Below are 22,325 nucleotides of genomic sequence, written 5' to 3' on the forward strand. Positions count from 1 at the left end.
ACCACAGAGAAACAAATTTCTTGGTTGGCCATATCTAGGCATTGTTTCCCAAAAAATTACTTCATGTTTCAACTATAAATAAATATACGTTAGCTACATAAGCACTAACAGTCTACAATGATTACTGAGAGACATACCACAGGAATCAGAGATTTTCACAATCAGAAATCTACAATATTAACTGTGAGGTATGCTCAAAACTTTATATTGGGCAAACAGGAAGGGAAGTTAGCATAGAATTCAAAGAACACGCAACAATAACCTATCCATCTTTGGTGTACACTGAAAAGACACACCCACAAAATACCTCTCATAAGTTACGAAAGGAAAAATAATGGATGTGATGGAGGAAATTAAAATTTACATCCATCTGAAAGACCAGTCAGACAGAGTAAATGTACCTTCACAACAAAAACCAACTCCAACAAACAAACATCAACTGTTGTAAGTTTGGCAAATAAGCAACTGTTGTGAGTTTGGCAAACTTACAACTGTAGAAAAATGTTGACAACACTTTCAAACTCTTGTAAACAAACATTCAGTGTTTTTATATTTTGTTACAGAAAAACAATGGAAATGGATTCTGACTGAAGATTTGCCATTTGTCATGGTGGGAGATGATGCTTTTGCTCTTTCTGAGTACATGATGAAACGATTTGCAGGATGGAAAGAGAAAGGCAGCCAGGAAAGAATGTTTAATTACCAAGTATCTCACACTAGAAGAATTGTGGAGAAACTTTTTGGAGTACTGCATGCAGTTTTTCAGTGTCTCAGAACAACTAAGCACTTAAGTCCTGAAAAAGCAACATTAGTGACTTCTGCAACTGTGCCTTTGCACAGTTTTCTTACAAGAAATAAGTTTACTCACCACCTGGCAGTTTTGATGTGGGAGATGCAGAAACAGGCAGGGTTTCGGATGGCAGTTGGAGGATGTCTCCACAGAACAAATGTCTTCAGAGAAAGGGAGGCAATGCAGGAAGAACCGCAAAGAATATAAGGGATGAATTTGCGATCTACTTTGTATCGGATGTTGGTAAAGTGAAATAGCATGAGAAATATGAATAAATAAATATCGATTCAAAAGACAAATGAAATTAAAAACATCTGAACAAAATCCTTATAGCTTTAGTTATTAATAATGTAAGCCATTAATTTGCAAATATGACAAGAGAAAAATTTCCAGTGAAAATACAGTTGTAATTACAAAATTTCGACCAAAAGTCTTACAGCTTCAGTTTCGCAAATGAATGACATTTTAATTATGATTGAAAATATTTTTCTTCCTGGCTTGTTCATGCCTTCCAAACACTTCATATGCTTGTAAAATATCCATTTCAGAATGTAGATCTCATTTGTCCTAGACCCACTTTTAGTTTTGACCATTTTACAACGCTCACTATTGTACTGTGTTTTCATATTTGTCCATTTCCTTTCACATTCCACAAGCGGTACATCAATTCATCCAAAACTTCCTAGAGACATTTCCTCATTTCAATTTCCAACAAAAATTGAACTGTTGGATCTGTTGGTTCGTGAGTTGCCATTGTGGAAAGAACCACAGCAGACGAAGAAAGAACTACAGCATACAACACTGCAAATGCGCATGTGCAAGTCACACAACTAGTTGTTCAGACTCGCGACTTCAAACAGCTGTTGACAACAGTTGAAAACTAAGTCAAACTTCGAGTTGAAAACAGTTGTCAACTGAGTTTACTGAAGTTGGTTTCCAGTGTGAAGGTACCTTAACAAGCAAAAAGATATGTGAAATTGTAAATTCCTTGATAACTTTCTACCAGTTCTTTGATGAAGCATTAAAGTACCATAGAATGTAAAACAATCACTGCACTCATTATAAATGTGACAAATGTGAAAGATCACCCAATCTTAAAACAGTTTTTATTCGATTCTCATAGTTTTCAGTACTGTTTCATAAGAGTACTGTGATCAATTTCATAATTGAGAATAAAGGCATATGAAGGTTAATTAACAAATTTCTGTAAAATAATTAGTCTTCCTAGTGTGAAGTAGTTGAAACACTGGCCTTTTATATAAGATTTTTGCAACAAGTGCTTGAAAGTAACGTGCTCGTAAAATACCGAAGAACATATCTAATTTATTTTCTGATCATTACACGCAGTCAGAAAAAGAAGGAAGTACATTGCATAACATATGACTAAAGAATCATTCATAAAATAAATTATAACGCAGCTAGTACATCTACAGATATGACTTGTTCCTATGACAAAATCATAGGTGTCACTAATGTGGCCAATGCATAATGCTTCTGTTTTACAAGCCTGAAAAGGGCCTAAGGTCGAAATTGTACAATTTCACATGAAATAAAGAGAATGGCAGCTGACAGCATCACAAAATGATTTAAAAAATTTAATTACATCTAGTTCTCCCATAAAGAGGAACAGCCCTATATACTATCTGAATTTCTTGTAATTTAACTCTGTTTTTGAGTTTGCTAACAACTATAATTAAGCACAAAACATTTTAGGAAACTAGAAATTTACACCACAGGTTTTTGTGTTGCCTTAATAGAAAACTCATTTTGACTATTTACTTCAATTCTTACAGGGAATTAGCAGCTTTTTAGCTCAAACAGATTAAGAGATAATCAGCAGAGCTTAATTTAAAGTTATTTGTTCACTGCCCTGTAGTACATCACACCAGCTATAATGCAGCCCCACTGTGAATGCTGTTCTGGAACATGGGACAAGTTGGTGGACATTCGAAAACAGCTGGAAATCGCCCTGAATCCTGTCAAACGATTGGCAACTGCTGCAAATCTGTGTGTTGTAGGAGCTCCAGAGAGTCACGTACCTGTGATACTGGTACCTGAAGTACCTCAAGTATTATCCTCTCCAGTATAACCTGTCTCCTCTGCAGAAAGCACAATATCTGTCTAATGCCAGATCTCGGTGCCCTGTATAGGGTGGACGGGGGCCAAGGAGTTTGAGGTGCTGTCTTCCACTGAACTGAAAATGAGCCAATGGGACTCACTCCACCTGTTTTAGGGAAACCTGTTCTGTCTGGTGTCAAGAAAAAGTAAATGCAAAAATGTAGGGTCTATTAATCGTTGGCAGATCAAACATATGGTGAATGATTGTAGTCCTTCTGGAATGGCAGCAAGGGACTTTAAAGGACACCAGTTGTACTCAGCATGAATGCCTGGGAGGGCTCTTTCAACAAGCTGAAAAGTCTATCCCAGCAGCCACTGATGGAACAGGTGCAATCAACCGCAGACTGTGGCACACATTGGAACAAATGATGCCTGTCTTCTGAGAGCCAAAGTCATACTTGGGCCAGTCTAGTGACTGGCAGAGAATACTGAGAAGACTGCCTTGTGTCTGGAGCTCCAACGAAGCTCAGAATTTGCAGCATTGTCCCAGAACTGATCATGACCCTTTGGTTCTGAGTCAAGTGGAAGGACTTAACCAGGGACTGAAGCTTTTGTGACAAGCTACACTGCAACTTCATGGACAACCACAGGGTTGAGAACATTAGGTTCCCCCTAAATGGATCAGGTGGGCTCTACAGATCAGAGGCTGCTACTCAGGTAGCTGACTCTGTGGGAAGCACACGAGGGTGGTGTTTTTTAAAATTAGGTGACTCTCCATCCAATTGAGGCGATAGCTGTAGGAAACCCAGAAGTATCAGTGTAAGATCGAAAGAAATGCCTCCCACATGTGACAGGATTAAAATCTTTATGGTAAACTGCCGAAATGTTCACAACAAAGGGCCAGCATAATACTAGGTACAGAAAGTTGGTTGAAATCTGGAATTGATAGCAGTGAGATTTTGGGAGGAAATTTGAGTGTATATCAAAAGGATAGACAAACAGGACATGGAGATGCTGTATTTGTCGCAGTATACAAGGAACTCAAATCCACCGAAATGAGAGAAAACCTTAGTTCCACTTGTGTGTAAGTTCCGCAATCACTTTGTTATCATCGGCAGAGACTTTAATTATCCAACAATTAACTGGGAAAATTACAATTTTGTTATTGGTGTCAATGACAAGACGTCCTGTGAAACATTACTAAATGCCTTCTCTGAAAACTACTTACAACAAATAACTGCAAAACTCGGATCTTGCAATTCTAACAGAAACCTTCCTGACAGACAGCTGGCAACAAAGATTTCTATAATTATCACCTAATGGCAAAGAAGGGAGAAAGAGGACGACCCATGGGAGGAATATCTATCCCACTGAAACCCTGGATGGCGCTACTAAAAAAATCATAAATCAAGAAAATAGTATGCTAACAGAAGCGGCAAACATAAATACGATTGCAGCCTATTTTAAACCGCACATAAATGCTCTAGAAATAATTGACGAAATAGTCACACTCATCAAACAACGCGACAGCAAACCCACCATTATTGCAGGTGATCTCAACTGCAGAATAGACACAGAAAACTATAAAAACAAAACTAGTTGTTGAAACCCTAGAAGAAGATGGTTTCACCCTACTTAACGATAGACAGATACCTACATACATATGCCACAATGGGAAGAGCACCATTGATATCGCATTAACAAGAGGAGACATAGAAGGAAGTATTCAACCAATATGGCATGACTCAATTACTCCTATACGAAAGCACATGCCAATGAAGATAAAAATATATCGTCACGTCACAGCCAGCAAGAAAGACCCACAAAATCACACAAAGAAAAATTGATATAGAAAAATTAACAAACCAGCAAGAACAATTAACACAAATAGAAACTTTCATAGGGGAAGGAGACCTTGAAAAAGCAACAGACCAAATAGAAGACCTAAAAAATTCAGTGATACAAGCAATCCCCAAAACAAGGACGGCCAAAAGATGGTTCGATGCTGAATGCTACAGCAAAAGGAACACTGTTCTAAGAACCCTCCACAGACTAAGAAACCAGCATGACGAGGAAACATACAAACTGTACGCAGAAGAGAGAAGAATCTACAAAAAGCTAACAGAAGAGAAGAAAAAAGAATACATAGAAAGAGAGGCAAAAAGAGAAGCGGATGAAGCAGAGAGAAACAAATACATAGCAGCAAGACCAAGAAAAATGGCTCATACACCAAATATAGACCTGAAGGAATGGGAAGACCACTTCAGTAAGATACTGGACAAACAAGTACTCAAAACACCCCCAAAGAAAGAGAAACATCAAACTAAGGAAAAAGACAATACATTGGAACCCCTGAATGAAGATGACGTGAAAGAAGTAATAAAAGCTGAAGAACAAGAAAGCAGCAGGATCTGACAATATATATAACGAACACACAAAAGATGCAAAAGAGGCCCTTCAACACGTATGGACCAAACTGTTTAACAAATGCCTGGAACTTGGAAGAATTCCGACACAATGGAGACACTCGACAATAAAAGTTCTTCACAAAAGTAGAGGAGACCCAATGGACCCAAACAAATAGAGAGGCATAGCCCTGGAAAATACTCAATTCAAGATGTTTTCAAAGATAATAACACAAAAAAATCCAAGCCTCTGTGGACAGTCATCTCCCAGAACGACAAATGGGTTTCAGATCTGGAAGATCAACACTTACGGCAGTCAGGCTGCTTCTAAACAACATCGATGGTGCGCTACAAAAGAAACAAATGTTCTACACAGTATTCATAGACTTTATGAAAGCCTTTGACCTATTGGAAAGAGAGCTCATAGTCCAAAAACTGGAAAACACAATGGGAGAAGATAGCGTATGGGCAAGAATAATCAAGTCAATCCTCGAATACAACTTAATTACAATATCAGACAAACTCTCTTTTTCGAACCCCGTTCTGCAGTCGAACGGAGTCTTACAGGGTGACCAAATGAGTCCTTTGCTGTACATTCTTGCCACTGAAATACTCCGAATTGGAGAAAATGAAGAAGATGTGTATGTATATGCATACACTGACGACACTGACGACATAGCCGTAGGTTCAACAGATATACAGAAGCTGCAGAGAATCATTGAGAAAATAGGCAGATGGTGCAGTGAACACAAACTACACATAAACATAACAAAGACAGAAATGGTAATTTTCAGAAAAGGAGGCAAAACACCCAAGAATGCGGAAATCAGTATCAGAGTCCAAAAAATAAAAATCTCATCAGACTTTACCTAGGAGTGACATTGAAACCAACAGCCAAATGCTTCACAAAACATACAACAGAACGTGCAGCCCAAGCAATAATAGCGATACAGGACATCAAAAACATCCGCCTACTCAGTCTAGGAACAGCCATGAAATTATTCAACACAAAAATCTTGCCAATCCTGGCCTATGGGATGGAGGTTATAATGGACCCACTGACAAAAAAAAAAAAAATCTAGAAACACTAGAAAAGGTAAAATCAACCTATCTAAAAAGAGCACTAGGTCTCTCAAAGACAGCAAGATCTGCACTAGTGTACCTGCTAGCGAGAGAGACATTTCTAATTGAAGACATCAGCCTTCAATATATGATGCCACACACCAGGGCTTCCAGAAAGCGACTGAAGATCACGGAAGACAAATGAGAAAAAATATGGCCGGATTTTTATGGCACCGAAGCAATGACGAACCGCTCATGGACAGCACCAAACTTTGAACAGCGACATGCCATAACTAGACTTTCTATTTCCGGCTTTCATCATCTAATCTGCAAAAACAAAACTTATCACTACCCAACCGGAACATGTGCATGTGAACTGTGTAACGAAGCCTGTGAACGATATCACATAGAACTGTGCAGTAAAAGAGTGAAATCGATAAATGAATATGCAAAAATGCAAAATGTAAAATGTTAAGCAAAGTAACTGTATATGGCTATTTTGCTGCAATTTTATTAAATAAAATAATTTGGAACCCGACTCAAAACGAAAATATATTGGATCTTGCGGCAAGAAACAGAGCTAACCTCTTTGAGGATGTCCACACTGAAACTTATCAGTGACCATGACAAAAATCAGCAGTGTCATACTTCAATGAGGAACATGAAACTTTCAGCACAGGGCCCAAGTATTTAGAGGAACTAGGGCTCAAGTTCAAAAGAATAGTTGAGCATGCACTGGATAGCTATGTACCCAGTAGAACAGTTCATAATGATAGGGACCTTCCATGGTGTTCAGTCACTATAAAGAAACTTCTAAAGAACATAAATTACTGCACAATAAGTGTAAAACAAACTGTAGGTTTATAATAGAGAGATGCAGAATACAATGCATTTGGCTGTCAACAGAACAATGCCTCCAGCGAATACTGTAGCAAAATATTGTCCAACAATATTTCACAAAACCCAAATAAATTCCGGGCATGTGTAAAGGCTGTTAGTGGCATCAAAGTTAATGTTCAGTCACTAGCAAATGAGACAGGAACTAGAATTGGAGGTTACCAAAGCAAAAGCTGGCATTCATCTTCATATTTTCCTTTACAAAGGAAACAGCTAAAATTTAGTTCTCATAACACTGAAAAGATGAATCAAATAAATATTAGTGTCAATGGTGTTGAGAAAAAGTAAAAAACTGTAAAAACTGAACAAAGATCTAAGGCCCAATGGAATTGCTATCATATTCTGTACTGAATTTGTTGTTTCAGTTAGGCCCTCTTCTAGCTATAATCTAAGAACATCCCTTGAACAAAAAAATGTGCCCATTTCCTGAAAAAAAACTACTTGTCACACATGTCTGCAAAAAGGGTAGTAGAAGTGATTAAGAAAATTACTGTCCAATATCTTTTATATCAATTTCTTGTAGAATTTTAGAACATATTCTCAGCTCAAACAAAATGAGGTATCTTGAACAGAATGGCCTAATATCCAACCAGCATGCATTCTGAAAACATCAATCATGTGAAACCCAACTCTCACTTTTCTCACATGGCATACTGAAAGCTTTGGGTCAGGATAGTTAGGTAGATGCACTATTTCTCGATTTCCAAAAAGCATTTGACTCAGTACCACACCTACACTTATTGTCGAAAGTACGATCATATGGGGTATCAAGTGAAATTTTTGACTGAAATGAGGACTTTTTGGTTGGGAGAACGCAGGATGGAGGGTCATTGTCACAAGTAGAAGTAACTTCAGGTGAGCCCCCAGGTAAGTGTGTTGGGACCCTTGCTGTTCATGTTCTATATTATATTTCAGATAATTTAATAGTAACCTCAGACTTCTGCAGACAATGCCGCTATCTGTGATGAGGTAATATCTGAAAGAAGCTGCAGAAGTATTCAGCCAGATCTTGATAAGATTTCAAGTTGGTGCAAATGTTGGCAACTTGCTTTAAATGTTCAGAAACTTAAAACTGTGCAGGTCACAAAATGAAAAAAAGTAGTATCTTATCACTATAATATCAACGAGTCATTGTTGGAATCGGTCAACTCATAAAAATTTGCAGTGATATGAAATGGAATGATCAAAAATGTGTGTGTAAATTTCTAAGGGACCAAACTGGTGAGATCATCGGTCCCTAGTCTTACACACTAGTTAAACTAACTAATGCTATGAACAACACACACATCCCTGTGCGAGGGAGGACTCAAAACCTCCAGCGGGAGGCGCTGCGCAGTCTGTGACATGGCGCCTCAAACCACTCAGCCACTCCGCGCAGCATGGAATGGTCTCATACACTCAGCTTTGGGTAAAGCAGGCAGTAAACTTAAATTTATTGGTAGAATACTCGATAAATGCAATCAGCCTACAAAGGAGATTGCTTACAAATCACCTGTGGGACCAAATCTAGAATATTACTCAAGAGTGTGGGACCTGCACCAAATAGAACAAGGGATACTGAAAGTATGCAGAGAAGGACAGCATGAATGGTCACAGATTTGTTTGATCCATGGGAGAATGTCACAGTGATACTGAAGGAAATGAAATGAAAGACACTCTTTAAGATAGACGTAAACTATCCCGAGAAACTCTGTTGACAAAGTTTCAAGAACTGGATATAAATGAAAACGCACCCTCTGCCATGCACCTTACAGTGGTTTGTAAAGTACAGATCTAGATGTGGATGTAGATTTCATACACCTACAAAATGTTACGTCTATGTATATGTATTAGCTGACATATTCCAACTGTGACCCATTGATATTTGTAGTTATAGTGCACTGTGTCTTTTCGTTTAATGAGTGCATAATTTTATGTTTCTGAACATCTGAAGCAAGTTGCCAATCTTTGCACTACTCTGAATTCTTATCAAGACCCAAGAGTACACTGATTTGAAGTTCAAGATAGACAAGACGGTTTTCTCTCACAGCTACTTAGATCTGAAGATGGTCCTGAGTGATTGAAACATGTCACCGTATTAATAATGCATACCAGAGACTGAAAAATAAATGAATTATTTTAAATACCTCATTAGAGTTGAGCTCAGAATGTGTTGTAACATTCTAAAACAAAAGGATGCCAAAGACATTGTATGATTGTTTTATGGGTCACTTCTGCTAAAGTCTGTTCACAAGAAGAAAAGCGAATTCTGAGGGGGGTTGCGGGGAGTGGAGTAAGCAAGCTCCATCCATTGACTCTCAGTATACAGGCTGCTTAGGGGGAAGAGGGGGATAAGCCGCAGTAACATCAAGTCGTGCCAGCAACACACTTGCGTTCACATACAAATTGTGCTTCAAGCAGTGCCAACAGTATCAACTATTAACTAGCGCCGTAATAGTTGTCAATTGCAACATATTGTGTGTTTATGACAGTAAAAACTGAGGCCAGAGTACGTTAAAAGTTTACAGGATTCGTGAAATCAAAATTGATAGTTTCATTTTGAATGATGGTGCCTGCTACTAATACCTCTATCCACTCTCATCGACAATTCGAAATCAAAAAGAACAAGTAGTAAAACTTACATTCTGGCAATAAAAAGGAGAATGAGAAAAGTTTTGAACATTTATTCACATAGGTAAAGCTGAACTGTTTGTGCACATAAATCACTCAGAATCAGTCTCATTATGTTCCTCATATGTGCATAATGTATTATTGTTGCTACTGCCCGATTCAGCAGTTTTAATGGTTTAGTTTACTGCAAGTTCGATCACACAGTCACATCTACAGTAATCTTCTCCCAGTTGTGGAAATTTCTTGCCGTACCCTTCTCAGTCATCAGCAGTTACTGAAATGAGGGATACACTTGCAATCTTAAACAGATTGTCTTTGGCTGTGTCCCTCGAATTTTCCCCTTAATTGCTGCGCTCCCTAAACAAAAATTTTACTTTTGCCCATGCACGTTCAGCTGCACTGCTTCCAAATTTTTATGTGAAAATGCTTCAAGATTTTTTAAATAAAACAAATGTTAACATTCCACATCTAAATTTTTTATGTCTACATATGCCCCCATGAACCATGGACCTTGCCGTTGGTGGGGAGGCTTGCGTGCCTCAGCGATACAGATGGCCGTACCGTAGGTGCAACCACAACGGAGGGGTATCTGTTGAGAGGCCAGACAAACGTGTGGTTCCTGAAGAGGGGCAGCAGCCTTTTCAGTAGTTGCAGGGGCAACAGTCTGGATGATTGACTGATCTGGCCTTGCAATATTAACCAAAACGGCCTTGCTGTAATGGTACTGCGAACGGCTGAAAGCAAGGGGAAACTACAGCCGTAATTTTTCCCGAGGACATGCAGCTTTACTGTATGATTAAATGATGATGGCATCCTCTTGGGTAAAATATTCCGGAGGTAAAATAGTCCCCCATTCGGATCTCCGGGCGGGGACTACTCAGGAGGATGTCGTTATCAGGAGAAAGAAAACTGGCGTTCTACGGATCGGAGCGTGGAATGTCAGATCCCTTAATCGGGCAGGTAGGTTAGAAAATTTAAAAAGGGAAATGGATAGGTTAAAGTTAGATATAGTGGGAATTAGTGAAGTTCGGTGGCAGGAGGAACAAGACTTCTGGTCAGGTGACTACAGGGTTATAAACACAAAATCAAATAGGGGTAATGCAGGAGTAGGTTTAATAATGAATAGGAAAATAGGAATGCGGGTAAGCTACTACAAACAGCATAGTGAACGCATTATTGTGGCCAAGATAGATACGAAGCCCACACCTACTACAGTAGTACAAGTTTATATGCCAACTAGCTCTGCAGATGATGAAGAAATTGAAGAAATGTACGATGAAATAAAAGAAATTATTCAGATAGTGAAGGGAGACGAAAATTTAATAGTAATGGGTGACTGGAATTCGAGTGTAGGAAAAGGGAGAGAAGGAAACATAGTAGGTGAATATGGATTGGGGCTAAGAAATGAAAGAGGAAGCCGCCTAGTAGAATTTTGCACAGAGCACAACTTAATCATAGCTAACACTTGGTTTAAGAATCATGAAAGAAGGTTGTATACGTGGAAGAACCCTGGAGATACTAGAAGGTATCAGATAGATTATATAATGGTAAGACAGAGATTTAGGAACCAGGTTTTAAGTTGTAAGACATTTCCAGGGGCAGATGTGGACTCTGACCACAATCTATTGGTTATGACCTGTAGATTAAAACTGAAGAAACTGCAAAAATGTGGGAAATTAAGGAGATGGGACCTGGATAAACTGAAAGAACCAGAGGTTGTACAGAGTTTCAGAGAGAGCATAAGGGAACAATTGACAGGAATAGGGGAAAGAAGTACAGTAGAAGAAGAATGGGTAGCTCTGAGGGATGTAGTAGTGAAGGCAGCAGAGGATAAAGTAGGTACAAAGACGAGGGCTGCTAAAAATCCTTGGGTAACAGAAGAAATATTGAATTTAATTGATGAAAGGAGAAAATATAAAAATGCAGTAAATGAAGCAGGCAAAAAGGAATACAAACGTCTCAAAAATGAGATCGACAGGAAGTGCAAAATGGCTAAACAGGGATGGCTAGAGGACAAATGTAAGGATGTAGAAGCTTATCTCACTAGGGGTAAGATAGATACTGCCTACAGGAAAATTAAAGAGACCTTTGGAGAGAAGAGAACCACGTGTATGAATATCAAGAGCTCAGATGGCAGCCCAGTTCTAAGCAAAGAAGGGAAGGCAGAAAGGTGGAAGGAGTATATAGAAGGTTTATACAAGGGCGATGTACTTGAGGACAATATTATGGAAATAGAAGAGGATGTAGATGAAGACGAAATGGGAGATACGATACTGCGTGAAGAGTTTGACAGAGCACTGAAAGACCTGAGTCGAAACAAGGCCCCCGGAGTAGACAACATTCCATTAGAACTACTGACGGCCTTGGGAGAGCCAGTCATGACAAAACTCTACCAGCTGGTGAGCAAGATGTATCAGACAGGCGAAATACCCTCAGACTTCAAGAAGAATATAATAATTCCAATCCCAAAGAAAGCAGGTGCTGACAGATGTGAAAATTACCGAACTATCAGTTTAATAAGCCACGGCTGCAAAATACTAACGCGAATTCTTTACAGACGAATGGAAAAACTGGTAGATGCAGACCTCGGGGAGGATCAGTTTGGATTCCGTCGAAATGTTGGAACACGTGAGGCAATACTGACCTTACGACTTATCTTAGAAGAAAGATTAAGAAAAGGCAAACCTACGTTTCTAGCATTTGTAGACTTAGAGAAAGCTTTTGACAATGTTGACTGGAATACTCTTTTTCAAATTCTAAATGTGGCAGGGGTAAAATACAGGGAGCGAAAGGCTATTTATAATTTGTACAGAAACCAGATGGCAGTCATAAGAGTCGAGGGGCATGAAAGGGAAGCAGTGGTTGGGAAAGGAGTGAGACAGGGTTGTAGCCTCTCCCCGATGTTATTCAATCTGTATATTGAGCAAGCAGTAAAGGAAACAAAAGAAAAATTTGGAGTAGGTATTAAAATTCATGGAGACGAAGTAAAAACTTTGAGGTTCGCCGATGACATTGTAATTCTGTCAGAGACGGCAAAGGACTTGGAAGAGCAGTTGAACGGAATGGACAGTGTCTTGAAAGGAGGATATAAGATGAACATTAACAAAAGCAAAACGAGGATAATGGAATGTAGTCAAATTAAATCGGGTGATGCTGAGGAAATTAGATTAGGAAATGAGACACTTAAAGTAGTAAAGGAGTTTTGCTATTTAGGAAGTAAAATAACTGATGATGGTCGAAGTAGAGAGGATATAAAATGTAGACTGGCAATGGCAAGGAAAGCGTTTCTGAAGAAGAGAAATTTGTTAACATCGAATATAGATTTATGTATCAGGAAGTCGTTTCTGAAAGTATTTGTTTGGAGTGTAGCCATGTATGGAAGTGAAACATGGACGATAAATAGTTTGGACAAGAAGAGAATAGAAGCTTTCGAAATGTGGTGCTACAGAAGAATACTGAAGATAAGGTGGATAGATCACGTATCTAATGAGGAGGTATTGAATAGGATTGGGGAGAAGAGAAGTTTGTGGCACAACTTGACTAGAAGAAGGGATCGGTTGGTAGGACATGTTTTGAGGCATCAAGGGATCACAAATTTAGCATTGGAGGGCAGCGTGGAGGGTAAAAATCGTAGAGGGAGACCGAGAGATGAGTACACTAAGCAGATTCAGAAGGATGTAGGTTGCAGTAGGTACTGGGAGATGAAGCAGCTTGCGCAGGATAGAGTAGCATGGAGAGCTGCATCAAACCAGTCTCAGGACTGAAGACAACAACAACAACATACATATTTATTTCTCAATATAGTCAACTGGGTGACAAACATTTCTCCCAACAAGAGACCAATTTGTTGATATCGTCACTATGGAATGTTTGACTGTTGATGTATCTACAACCTCACCTCCACTTGCAGTGCTTCATCAGTATGAAAGTGGAGTAACTGAAGGTGTCCTTTAAGTTTTGGAAACAGAAAAAAATCCAATGGAGCCAAGGTGTGAAACTGTGTGCAGGATGATCTGCAGATGTCACAGTGCTTACGTGTGTTGGGCAATGTCGCTGAAAGAGAGGATACTCCAGGTGTGAGTAAATTCATCGAATTCCAAACTTTTTTAACACCACACTGCTTCTCATGCACTGACATAGTTACATTGCATGCCACCATGTTATATGTTATAATACAAAGCCCTCTGGTGGCATAGAGCTGCAAGTAAGTAGACTCGAAAAATAGAGGCAAAATGTTAATAACATTTGCTTCATTTTAAAAGCTTTAGGACTTCTCATATAAAATATTCACAGATATTACTTTTCAGAACTTCGTATATCGCTAATCTCTACAACACGGCGAGATGCAACTCTTGGGGAGACAAAAATCAGGAAGTTGGCATATTTTGCATATTTTCATTCCATAATATGTAATGATGTTCTGGGATAACTCATATTTAAGAGAGAAAGTCTTCATTGCTCACAAACTTGCTTTAAGAATATTAAGTGGTGTTCATCCAAAATCAACTTTTAGACATTTGTTTAAGGAGTTATGCATTGTGACTACTGGTTCACAGTATATTTATTCCCTCATGAAATTTGTAGTAAATAACCCACTACAGTCCAAAAGGAGCAATTGTTTGCACAATTACAATACCAAAAAGAAAAAGACAGTCATTACTCGACATTAATGTTGTCTTTAGCATAAAAGTGGGTATACAATGTGACCAACAATTTTTTTTCATTTACATAACAATATAAAATAACTGACAGGCAGCAAAGTACAACTTGAAAACAAACAGAAAAAGATCTCAACTCCTATCCTGTAGAAGCACTTGCATTTTTGTTACATGGACACAAAACTAATCATCATCCTAAACAATCAAACTCAAAGATATAATATCTGTCAGAGTAGTATATGTGCTGCAAAAAGCCAGGAATTTAAGGAGATGGGACCTGGATAAACTGACAGAACCAGAAGCTGTAGATGGTTTCAGAGAAAGCATTAGGGAACAAATGACAAGAACACGGGAAAGGAATACAGTAGAAGAAGAGTGGGTAGCTTTGAGATGAAACAATGAAGGCAGCAGAGGATCAAAGAGGTGAAAGGGCGAGACTAGCAGAAATCTTTGGGTAGCACAAGAGATACCGAATTTAATCGATGAAAGGAGAATACGTGAAAATGCAATAAATGAAGCAGGAGAAAGAGAATAGGAATCCCTAAAAAATGAGATCAATGGGAAGTGCAAAATGGCTAAGCAAGAATGACTAGTGGACAAATGTAAGGATGTTTAAGTATATATCACTAGGGGTAGGATAGACACTGCCTACAGGTAAATTAAAGAGACCTTTGGAGAAAAGAGAACTACCTGTATGAATATCAAGACCTCAGATGAAAAACCAATCCTAAGCAAAGAAGGGAAAGCAGGAAGGTGGAAGGACTATATACAGGGTATATACAAGGGAAAGGTACTAGAGGGCAATAATATTATGGAAATGAAAGTAGAGAAGGGATATTTGATACTGCGTGAAGAATTTGACAAAGCACTGAAAGACTCGAGTCAAAACAAGGCCCCAGGTGTAGCCAACATTCCATTAGAGCTACTGATAGCCCTGGGAGACATGACAAAACTCTTCCATCTGGTGAGCAAGATGTACGAGGCAGGCGAAATATCCTCAGACTTCAAGAAGAATATAATATTCCCAATTACAAAGAAATCAGGTGCTCACATGTGAAAATTACTGAACTATCAGCTTAACAAGTCATAGCTGGAAAATACTAACACAAATCCTTCACAGAAGAATGGAGAAACTGGTAGAAGCCAACCTCGCGGAAGATCAGATTGGATTCAGGAGAAGTGTAGGTATATGCGAAGCAATACTGACCCTACGACTGCTCACAGATGGTAGGTTAAGGAAAGGCAAATGTACATTTACAGCATTTGTAGGCTTAGAGAAAGCTTTTGAAAATGTTGACTGGAATAATCTCTATCAAATTCTAAAGATGGCAGGAGTAAAATACAAGAAGACAAAGGGTATTTACAATTTGTACACAAACCAGGTGGCAGTTATAAGAGTCAAAGGGCATCAAAGGGAAGCAGTGGTTGAGTAGGGAGTGAGACAGAGTTGTAGCCCATCCCTGATGTTATTTAATCTGTATAGTGAGCGACGAGTAAAGGAAACAAAAGAAAAATTTGAAGCAGGAATTAAAGTTCCGAAAACTTTGAGGTTTGTGGATGACAGCAAAGGACTTGGAAGAACAGCTGAATGGAATGGACAGTCTTGAGAGGAGGATATAAGATGAACATCAACAAAAGCAAAAAGGAGGATAATGGAATGTACTCAAACTAAACTATGTGATGGGGAGGGAATTACGTTAGGAAACAAGACACTTCTTTGTTATTTGGGAAGCAAAATAACTGATGATTATCGAATCACAGAGGATACAAAATGTGGATTGGCAATGGCAAGGAAAGCACTTCTGAAGAAGAGAAATTTGTTAACATCAAGTATAGATTTAAGTGTAAGGAAGTCGTTTCTGAAAGTATTTGTATGGAGTGTAGCCACGTATGGAAGTGAAACATGGACGATAAATAGTTTGGACAAGAAGAGAATAGAAGCTTTTGAAATGTGATGCTACAGAATAATGCTGAAGATTAGATGTGTAGATCATGCAATTAATAAGGAGGTACTGAATAAAATTTGGGGAGGAGAGAAATTTACGCCACAACCTGACTAAAAGAAGGGATCAGTTAGTAAGACACATTCTGAGGCACCAAAGGATCACCAATTTGCTACTAGAGGGAAGTGTGGAGGGGTGTAAAAATTGTTGAGGGAGACCTAGGGAGGAATACAGTAAGGAGATTCAGAAGGATGTAGGTTGCAGTAGTTACTCCGAGATGAACAGACTTGCACAGGATAGAGTAGTGGGACAGTGGAATCAAATCAGTCTTTGGACTGTGGACCACAACAACCATATATGTACTGTTCAGAAGAGAACACTACTGCTGAATGTTGATGCAAGTGGCAAAAATTGTCAATATTGCAACTGCTTTAATTTGATATTTTTTAAATACTAGTGGCTCAGTTTGTTTAAAATTAAGGGTCTATAGAAAGCACACGGTTCACAGCTTTTGAAATTTCAATAGTTTGCTTACAGTGATACAGATGCTTCTTTAAATTGTTTTTATTAATTAAATGTTATGCTCTGTTGATTATTTTCAAAACAAATTTGGCATCTCTTTCTTTCAGTTTATGTGCTACTAAATGCAAAGCTGAGCCATGTTTCCAAAATAAAATACGGTCCTGTAACAACACATTTCCTTTATTGCTACAGTTGTTTTAGTTAAAGGTCAGTTGTTTATTTTACTCTCAAAATACTGATTCCTAATCATACATAACTATCAAACTACAAAGAGATTAGATGATAAAATAATTTATTTCAAAATCATACAAGTAATTATTAATCATCACAATTTTAAAAATTATGAAGGGGGGAAGGGGCGAAGAGAGAGAGGGGGAGGGAGAGAGCTAAAATTTCATGAGAGCAAACTTGGCTAGATGCCATAGGGAATTCAACTCAAACATTACATTCATGCATCACACTAATTAAACTTGATAACTTTTCCGAACACAAAGTTACCCAAATCTGACATTAATCCTAGTTCTGCATGCAGTATTTTCCCCTTTAGTAAGAAAACTGTTCTATGAACATGTTGCCATTTGACAGGAGCAAAGTAAAAAAATATTGTCAACAGCCAGTTTGGATGCAAATCGCAAGGAAAAACAGCCTGAAAGAACACAGAAATTTTTATAAAGAGTGACTTACCAGTTGATCAGCCAGTAAGAGAACAGTCTTCAGCGAAAACCGACGTGAACAAAAATTAAAGAGATCTTCTAAAGATGGACCCAAGAGCTCCATCACCATAACATTATAATCTCCTTCTGAACCGCACCATTTGATGGATGGTATGCCAACTGAAATATTGTATAGGAAAGTAAGAATCAAACAAAGCGGTCTAAGCACAAAAATCAGATTTTTTACCCGTACTGGAAGCGGTTTCAAGACGATTATAAAATATACTGACATTATATCAGGAACCACTGACACTAAGTCTGGTATTTTAACGTAGGTTCATTACTCATAAGGTTCGAAACAAAATTTTATATGGGGATGCACTGGGGGCACAATGTTACGAAATAAACGTACCTTGAGGATTCCTTTAATGTTTAATGCCTGCATTTAATGATACTCCGGCTACTTACCTCCACCTTGCATCAACTTGTAGAACTTCGACTCAATATGTAACTGCGGATGTCTAGTCCTAATACTTTCTAATTTAATTGCAACTTCCTCACCAGTTGATATATTCGTCCCTGTAATAGCCAACAGAATTAATTAATTTTATCTGGGAGATTAAGTTGTAAAGTGAAGTCGTAATACTAGGAACTTGGAACGAATCGAGTACCTAAATATATATCTCCAAACGATCCGCTGCCTATTTTACGGCCTAGTCTGTATTTGTTCCCCACACGGAGCTCCATTTCTGAAATCGTAAACCGACATTACAAGACAATGGAAACATAAACAGCTTCCACAGAGGCAGCCATCTTTTTACGCTTTCACCCAACATAGTATTCACGCTATTACCGTGACGGAACTTCACTGTGCATACCTACCCGAATTTGTGGGGCGCAATGCCTAATACAGACAGTGAGGCCGTTTATTTTGTATTACATGGGTCCATCAAGAGACTGATGTACGACACCAAAACCGAGATTTATTTGGGTTTCTCATATTTCAGAATATATCCACTAACATATGACCAACCCCTGTCAGTACTTCATTTTACTGCCGCACGAAGCAACAGCAGCAGCACTAGTTCCGAGTGAACATATGACAAGTGAGATTCTAGTGGGAGATTCGAATTATTGCGGCGCCAAACATTGGATTCATCTTCAATGTTGGATAAAGAGTTGTTTGCAATTTCATAAAACGAAACAAAGTTGAGAAAATGAGCCGATTTTCTCAGAATACGCGCACAGCATATTGTCGTCAGCCAGTACAACATGTGCTGCTTGATATTGGCTATCCTATGACTCCTTTACATATAAAAACTACAATAACCGTATGTCTACGCATATGTTCAGCCAGAATATAATAATTGTATTCTACAACATGTATATTCTTCAAAAACGTATGTTTTCTTTTATTTAAGGCTCTACAGAATGTATTAACGTTGGCATGCTCGCTGAGAGGAGGAATTCGAATTCCAGGTTTCGGCGTTTCTGTTATAAATAAAACATTCGAACTTATTTACTGGACAGATGTATTGAGAGGAAATTTTTCGAAGGTATTACCAGCCCTAAATTCAGTAGAAAGCTATGTAAGTACATTATTTGAGTCTGATAACGTATTCCTTCAAGAATGTAAGACGATTATACGTAGAGTTGAAAAATATTTGTGCGTACTACACATTTATGCTTTAGACTTTAATAATTACACGAAAGAAACCCCCGAGACACTTAGGCTCTGTTGCTGTTTACTTTATTGTGTTGACATATATTAAAGAAATTATTATTTCGTGTTCGCCAATTGAGCAGTCGTGTTGCAGATTATAATCAGCCACGCAGTTATGTAAGTAATGATAGATCACTGAACTTTTGCTCATGAACATGGTGACTTGAGTTCCGTTGTTACATTATCGCTTGAACTGGTTAGAAGAGTCAGTCAACCCACAGTTATCATGTATTCGAACCGATGGCTACACTATATTATTTTGGGTCAAGACTCGTTGACTGATATAGAAGTAACTTCAAGGGTGTCTTTGTGAATTCTTGCTATTGATATCTGAAGGTAGAAATTGAAGCTGCATGTGAGATTGTTTGGGCGAGACTCAATATCAGAGGTGGGCATGAAGTTGTAATTTTATCCTTCTGGCGATTGCTAGACTCCCTTCCTGATGTTACTGAAATCTTCAGAGGAAACCTCTGTTTGCTTGTGTGTAAGTTTCCCAGTCGTACTGTAGCTATTGGTGGAGACTTTAATTGTCCAACAATCAATTGGGAAAATAACAGTTTTGTTACTGGTGGGCATCACAAAACATCCTGTGAAATGTTGCTAAATGCTGCCTCTTAAAACTACCTAGAACAGGCGGTTCAGAAGCCCACTCACAATGGAAATATATTACATTTAGTGGCAAAAAATAGACCTGACCTCTTTGAGGATGTTCACAATGAAACTGATATCAGTGATCATGACGTGTTTACAGCAAGAGTGATTACCAATATACAAAGGGCAACTGAAACGAGTAGAAAGAGTTAAATGTTCAGTAAATTAGAAGAAAAAGCAGTGGTGTCGTAACTGAATGAGAAAATTGGAACTTTTAGCACAGGACATAATCATGTAGAGGAGCTAAGGCTCAAGCTGAAATGAATAGTTGACCATACAATGTACAGATGTGTACTCAGTAGAACAGTTTGTAGTGGTTGAGAACCTCCATGGGATATGTTCACAGGAAAGGAACTTCTAAAGAAATGGAGACAACTGCATGTTAGGTGCAAAACAAAGTGTAGTACTATAGGCAGGGGCGTTCTGAATGAAACACATTTGGCTGTCAAGAGAGGAATGTGTGAAACCTTCAATTACTACTGTACTAGAATTTTGTCTAATGATCTTATCACAAAACCCAAAGAAATTCTGAGTGTGTTTAAAGGTTGTTCGTGGCACCCTAGTTAGTGTCCGCCTCTCGTGGATGAGACAGGAACCAAAATTGAGGGTAGCAAATCAAAAACAAAAATGCTTAACTGTTTTTAAATGCTTCTTTATGAAAGAAAACTCAGGAGAACTACCCCAATTTAATCCTCGCACCACTGTAAAGTTGAATAAAATAGATATTAGTGTCAGTGGCATTGAGAAGCACCTAAAACAGTTAAAATTGAATGACGCTGCAGGTCCCTATGGAATCAGATTCATTCAGACTCTATACAGAATTTGCAGCTGAGTTGGCCCCTCTTTTAATTATTGTCTGTCATTGATTGCTCCAATGAAAAAACTGTGCCCAATAATTGGAAGAAAGTATAGGCCATACATGTTTGCAAGAGGGGTGGTAGAAGTGAACCACAAAACTACTGTCCAATATCCTTGACATTGCTTTGTTATCCTTGGCATTGATTTGTTAGAACTGTAGAACATATTCCGAGGTCAGACATAATGAAATATCTCAGATAAAATAACCTCCATGCCACATTGGTCATGTGAAACCCAACCAATTGCTTTCTGAAACCTTTGAATGATGGCGGATGCAGTATTTTTAGATTTTTTAAAAGAATTTGATTCAGTACCATATGTACACTTATTACCAAGAGTAAAATTTGTGGCTGGATTGAGGATTTTTTAGTAGGGAGGATCCAACAAGTTGCCTTGGATGGAGCTCTCCATGGATGGGGCACAGTGGAAGTTATTGAGTTTATGACGAAGTTATAAATGTCATAAACTCAATAACTTCCACTGTGCCCCACCGAAGTGTGCTGGAACACTTACTGTTCATGTTCTGTATTAATGACCTTGCAGACTATTTGCAGATGATGCATTTATCTGTAATGATGTACTATCTGAATGAAGCTGCAAAAATAAACCTTCAGTTCAGATTGTATGGGATTTCAAAGTGGTAGAGAGTAGCAACTTCCTTTAATTGTTCAGAAATGTAAAATTGTGCACTGCACAAGACCAGAAAACATAGCATCCTATGACTATAGTAAAAGTGAGTCACAGTTGATATCTGTCAACTCTTACAAATACCTGGGTGTAACACTTTGTAAGATATGAAATGGAATGATCACATAGGCTCAGTTCTGGGTGAAGCAGGTGGTACAGTTCCGATTACTGGTAGAATACTGGGGAAATTCAGGCAGTCTATGAAAGAGGTTGCTTTTGAATCGATCATGTTAAGCACCCTAGAATATTGCTCAAGTGTGTGGAACCCATACCAAGTAGACCTATGTATGAAGAAGGGTAGCACAAATGGTCACAGGTTTGTTTTTTATCCATGGGAGTGTCACAGAGATCCCGAAGAAACTCTCATCTTGAAGATGGACATAAACTATCCCAAGAAAGCTTACTTATAAAATTTCAAGAACCAGCTTTAAATGATGACATTAGGAATACTCTACAACCCGCTATGTACCGCTACCGTAGCGATCGTGAGGACAACATTAGATTAACTGCACACCTACAGAGACTTTTAAACAGTCATTCTTCCTGTAGTCCATATGTGAATATAATGGGGGGGGGGGGGGGGGGACTCTAGTAACTGGTACAGTGGTATGTGCCCTCTGCCATGCATTTCAAAGTAGTTTGCAGAGTATAGATATAGATGTAGATGCTGATGCTGTTTATTCGTGACTTGGCAGACAATATTAACCTTCTGCTTGCCAGAAAATCTGTAGAATGTTACCCACAAGTGAGGCCCTTCAGACCTGTATTGTTTAAATTGACACTATTTTGACTACTTTGACATGAACTG

General features: G+C 38.5%; 2 protein-coding genes across 3 annotated transcripts in view; one reads left to right on the forward strand and one right to left on the reverse strand.

The window, feature by feature from the left end:
* LOC126335525 (casein kinase I) overlaps positions 1 to 18,780 on the reverse strand; it is a 94,776-nt gene extending 75,996 nt beyond the window's left edge. The window contains exons 1-4 of the mRNA XM_049998885.1: positions 18,481 to 18,780; positions 18,270 to 18,347; positions 18,067 to 18,177; positions 17,630 to 17,778 (exon numbers count right to left, since the gene is read on the reverse strand). Of these exons, the coding sequence (XP_049854842.1) occupies positions 17,630 to 17,778; positions 18,067 to 18,177; positions 18,270 to 18,345 (336 nt within the window). The 5' untranslated portion in view covers positions 18,346 to 18,347; positions 18,481 to 18,780. The remainder of the gene's footprint in view (positions 1 to 17,629; positions 17,779 to 18,066; positions 18,178 to 18,269; positions 18,348 to 18,480) is intronic.
* Positions 18,696 to 22,325, forward strand: part of LOC126335524 (meiosis 1 arrest protein-like) — a 241,279-nt gene continuing 237,649 nt past the window's right edge. Inside the window, exons 1-2 of one of the 2 annotated variants that reach the window (XM_049998882.1) lie at positions 18,696 to 18,929; positions 19,020 to 19,187. In XM_049998882.1, the coding sequence (XP_049854839.1) occupies positions 18,816 to 18,929; positions 19,020 to 19,187 (282 nt within the window). In that variant the 5' untranslated portion in view covers positions 18,696 to 18,815. The remainder of the gene's footprint in view (positions 18,930 to 19,019; positions 19,188 to 22,325) is intronic. The other variant, XM_049998884.1, reaches the window with a different exon arrangement.

The sequence above is a fragment of the Schistocerca gregaria genome, chromosome 2, assembly GCF_023897955.1.
Source record: "Schistocerca gregaria isolate iqSchGreg1 chromosome 2, iqSchGreg1.2, whole genome shotgun sequence".
NCBI classification, from domain to species: domain Eukaryota; kingdom Metazoa; phylum Arthropoda; class Insecta; order Orthoptera; family Acrididae; genus Schistocerca; species Schistocerca gregaria.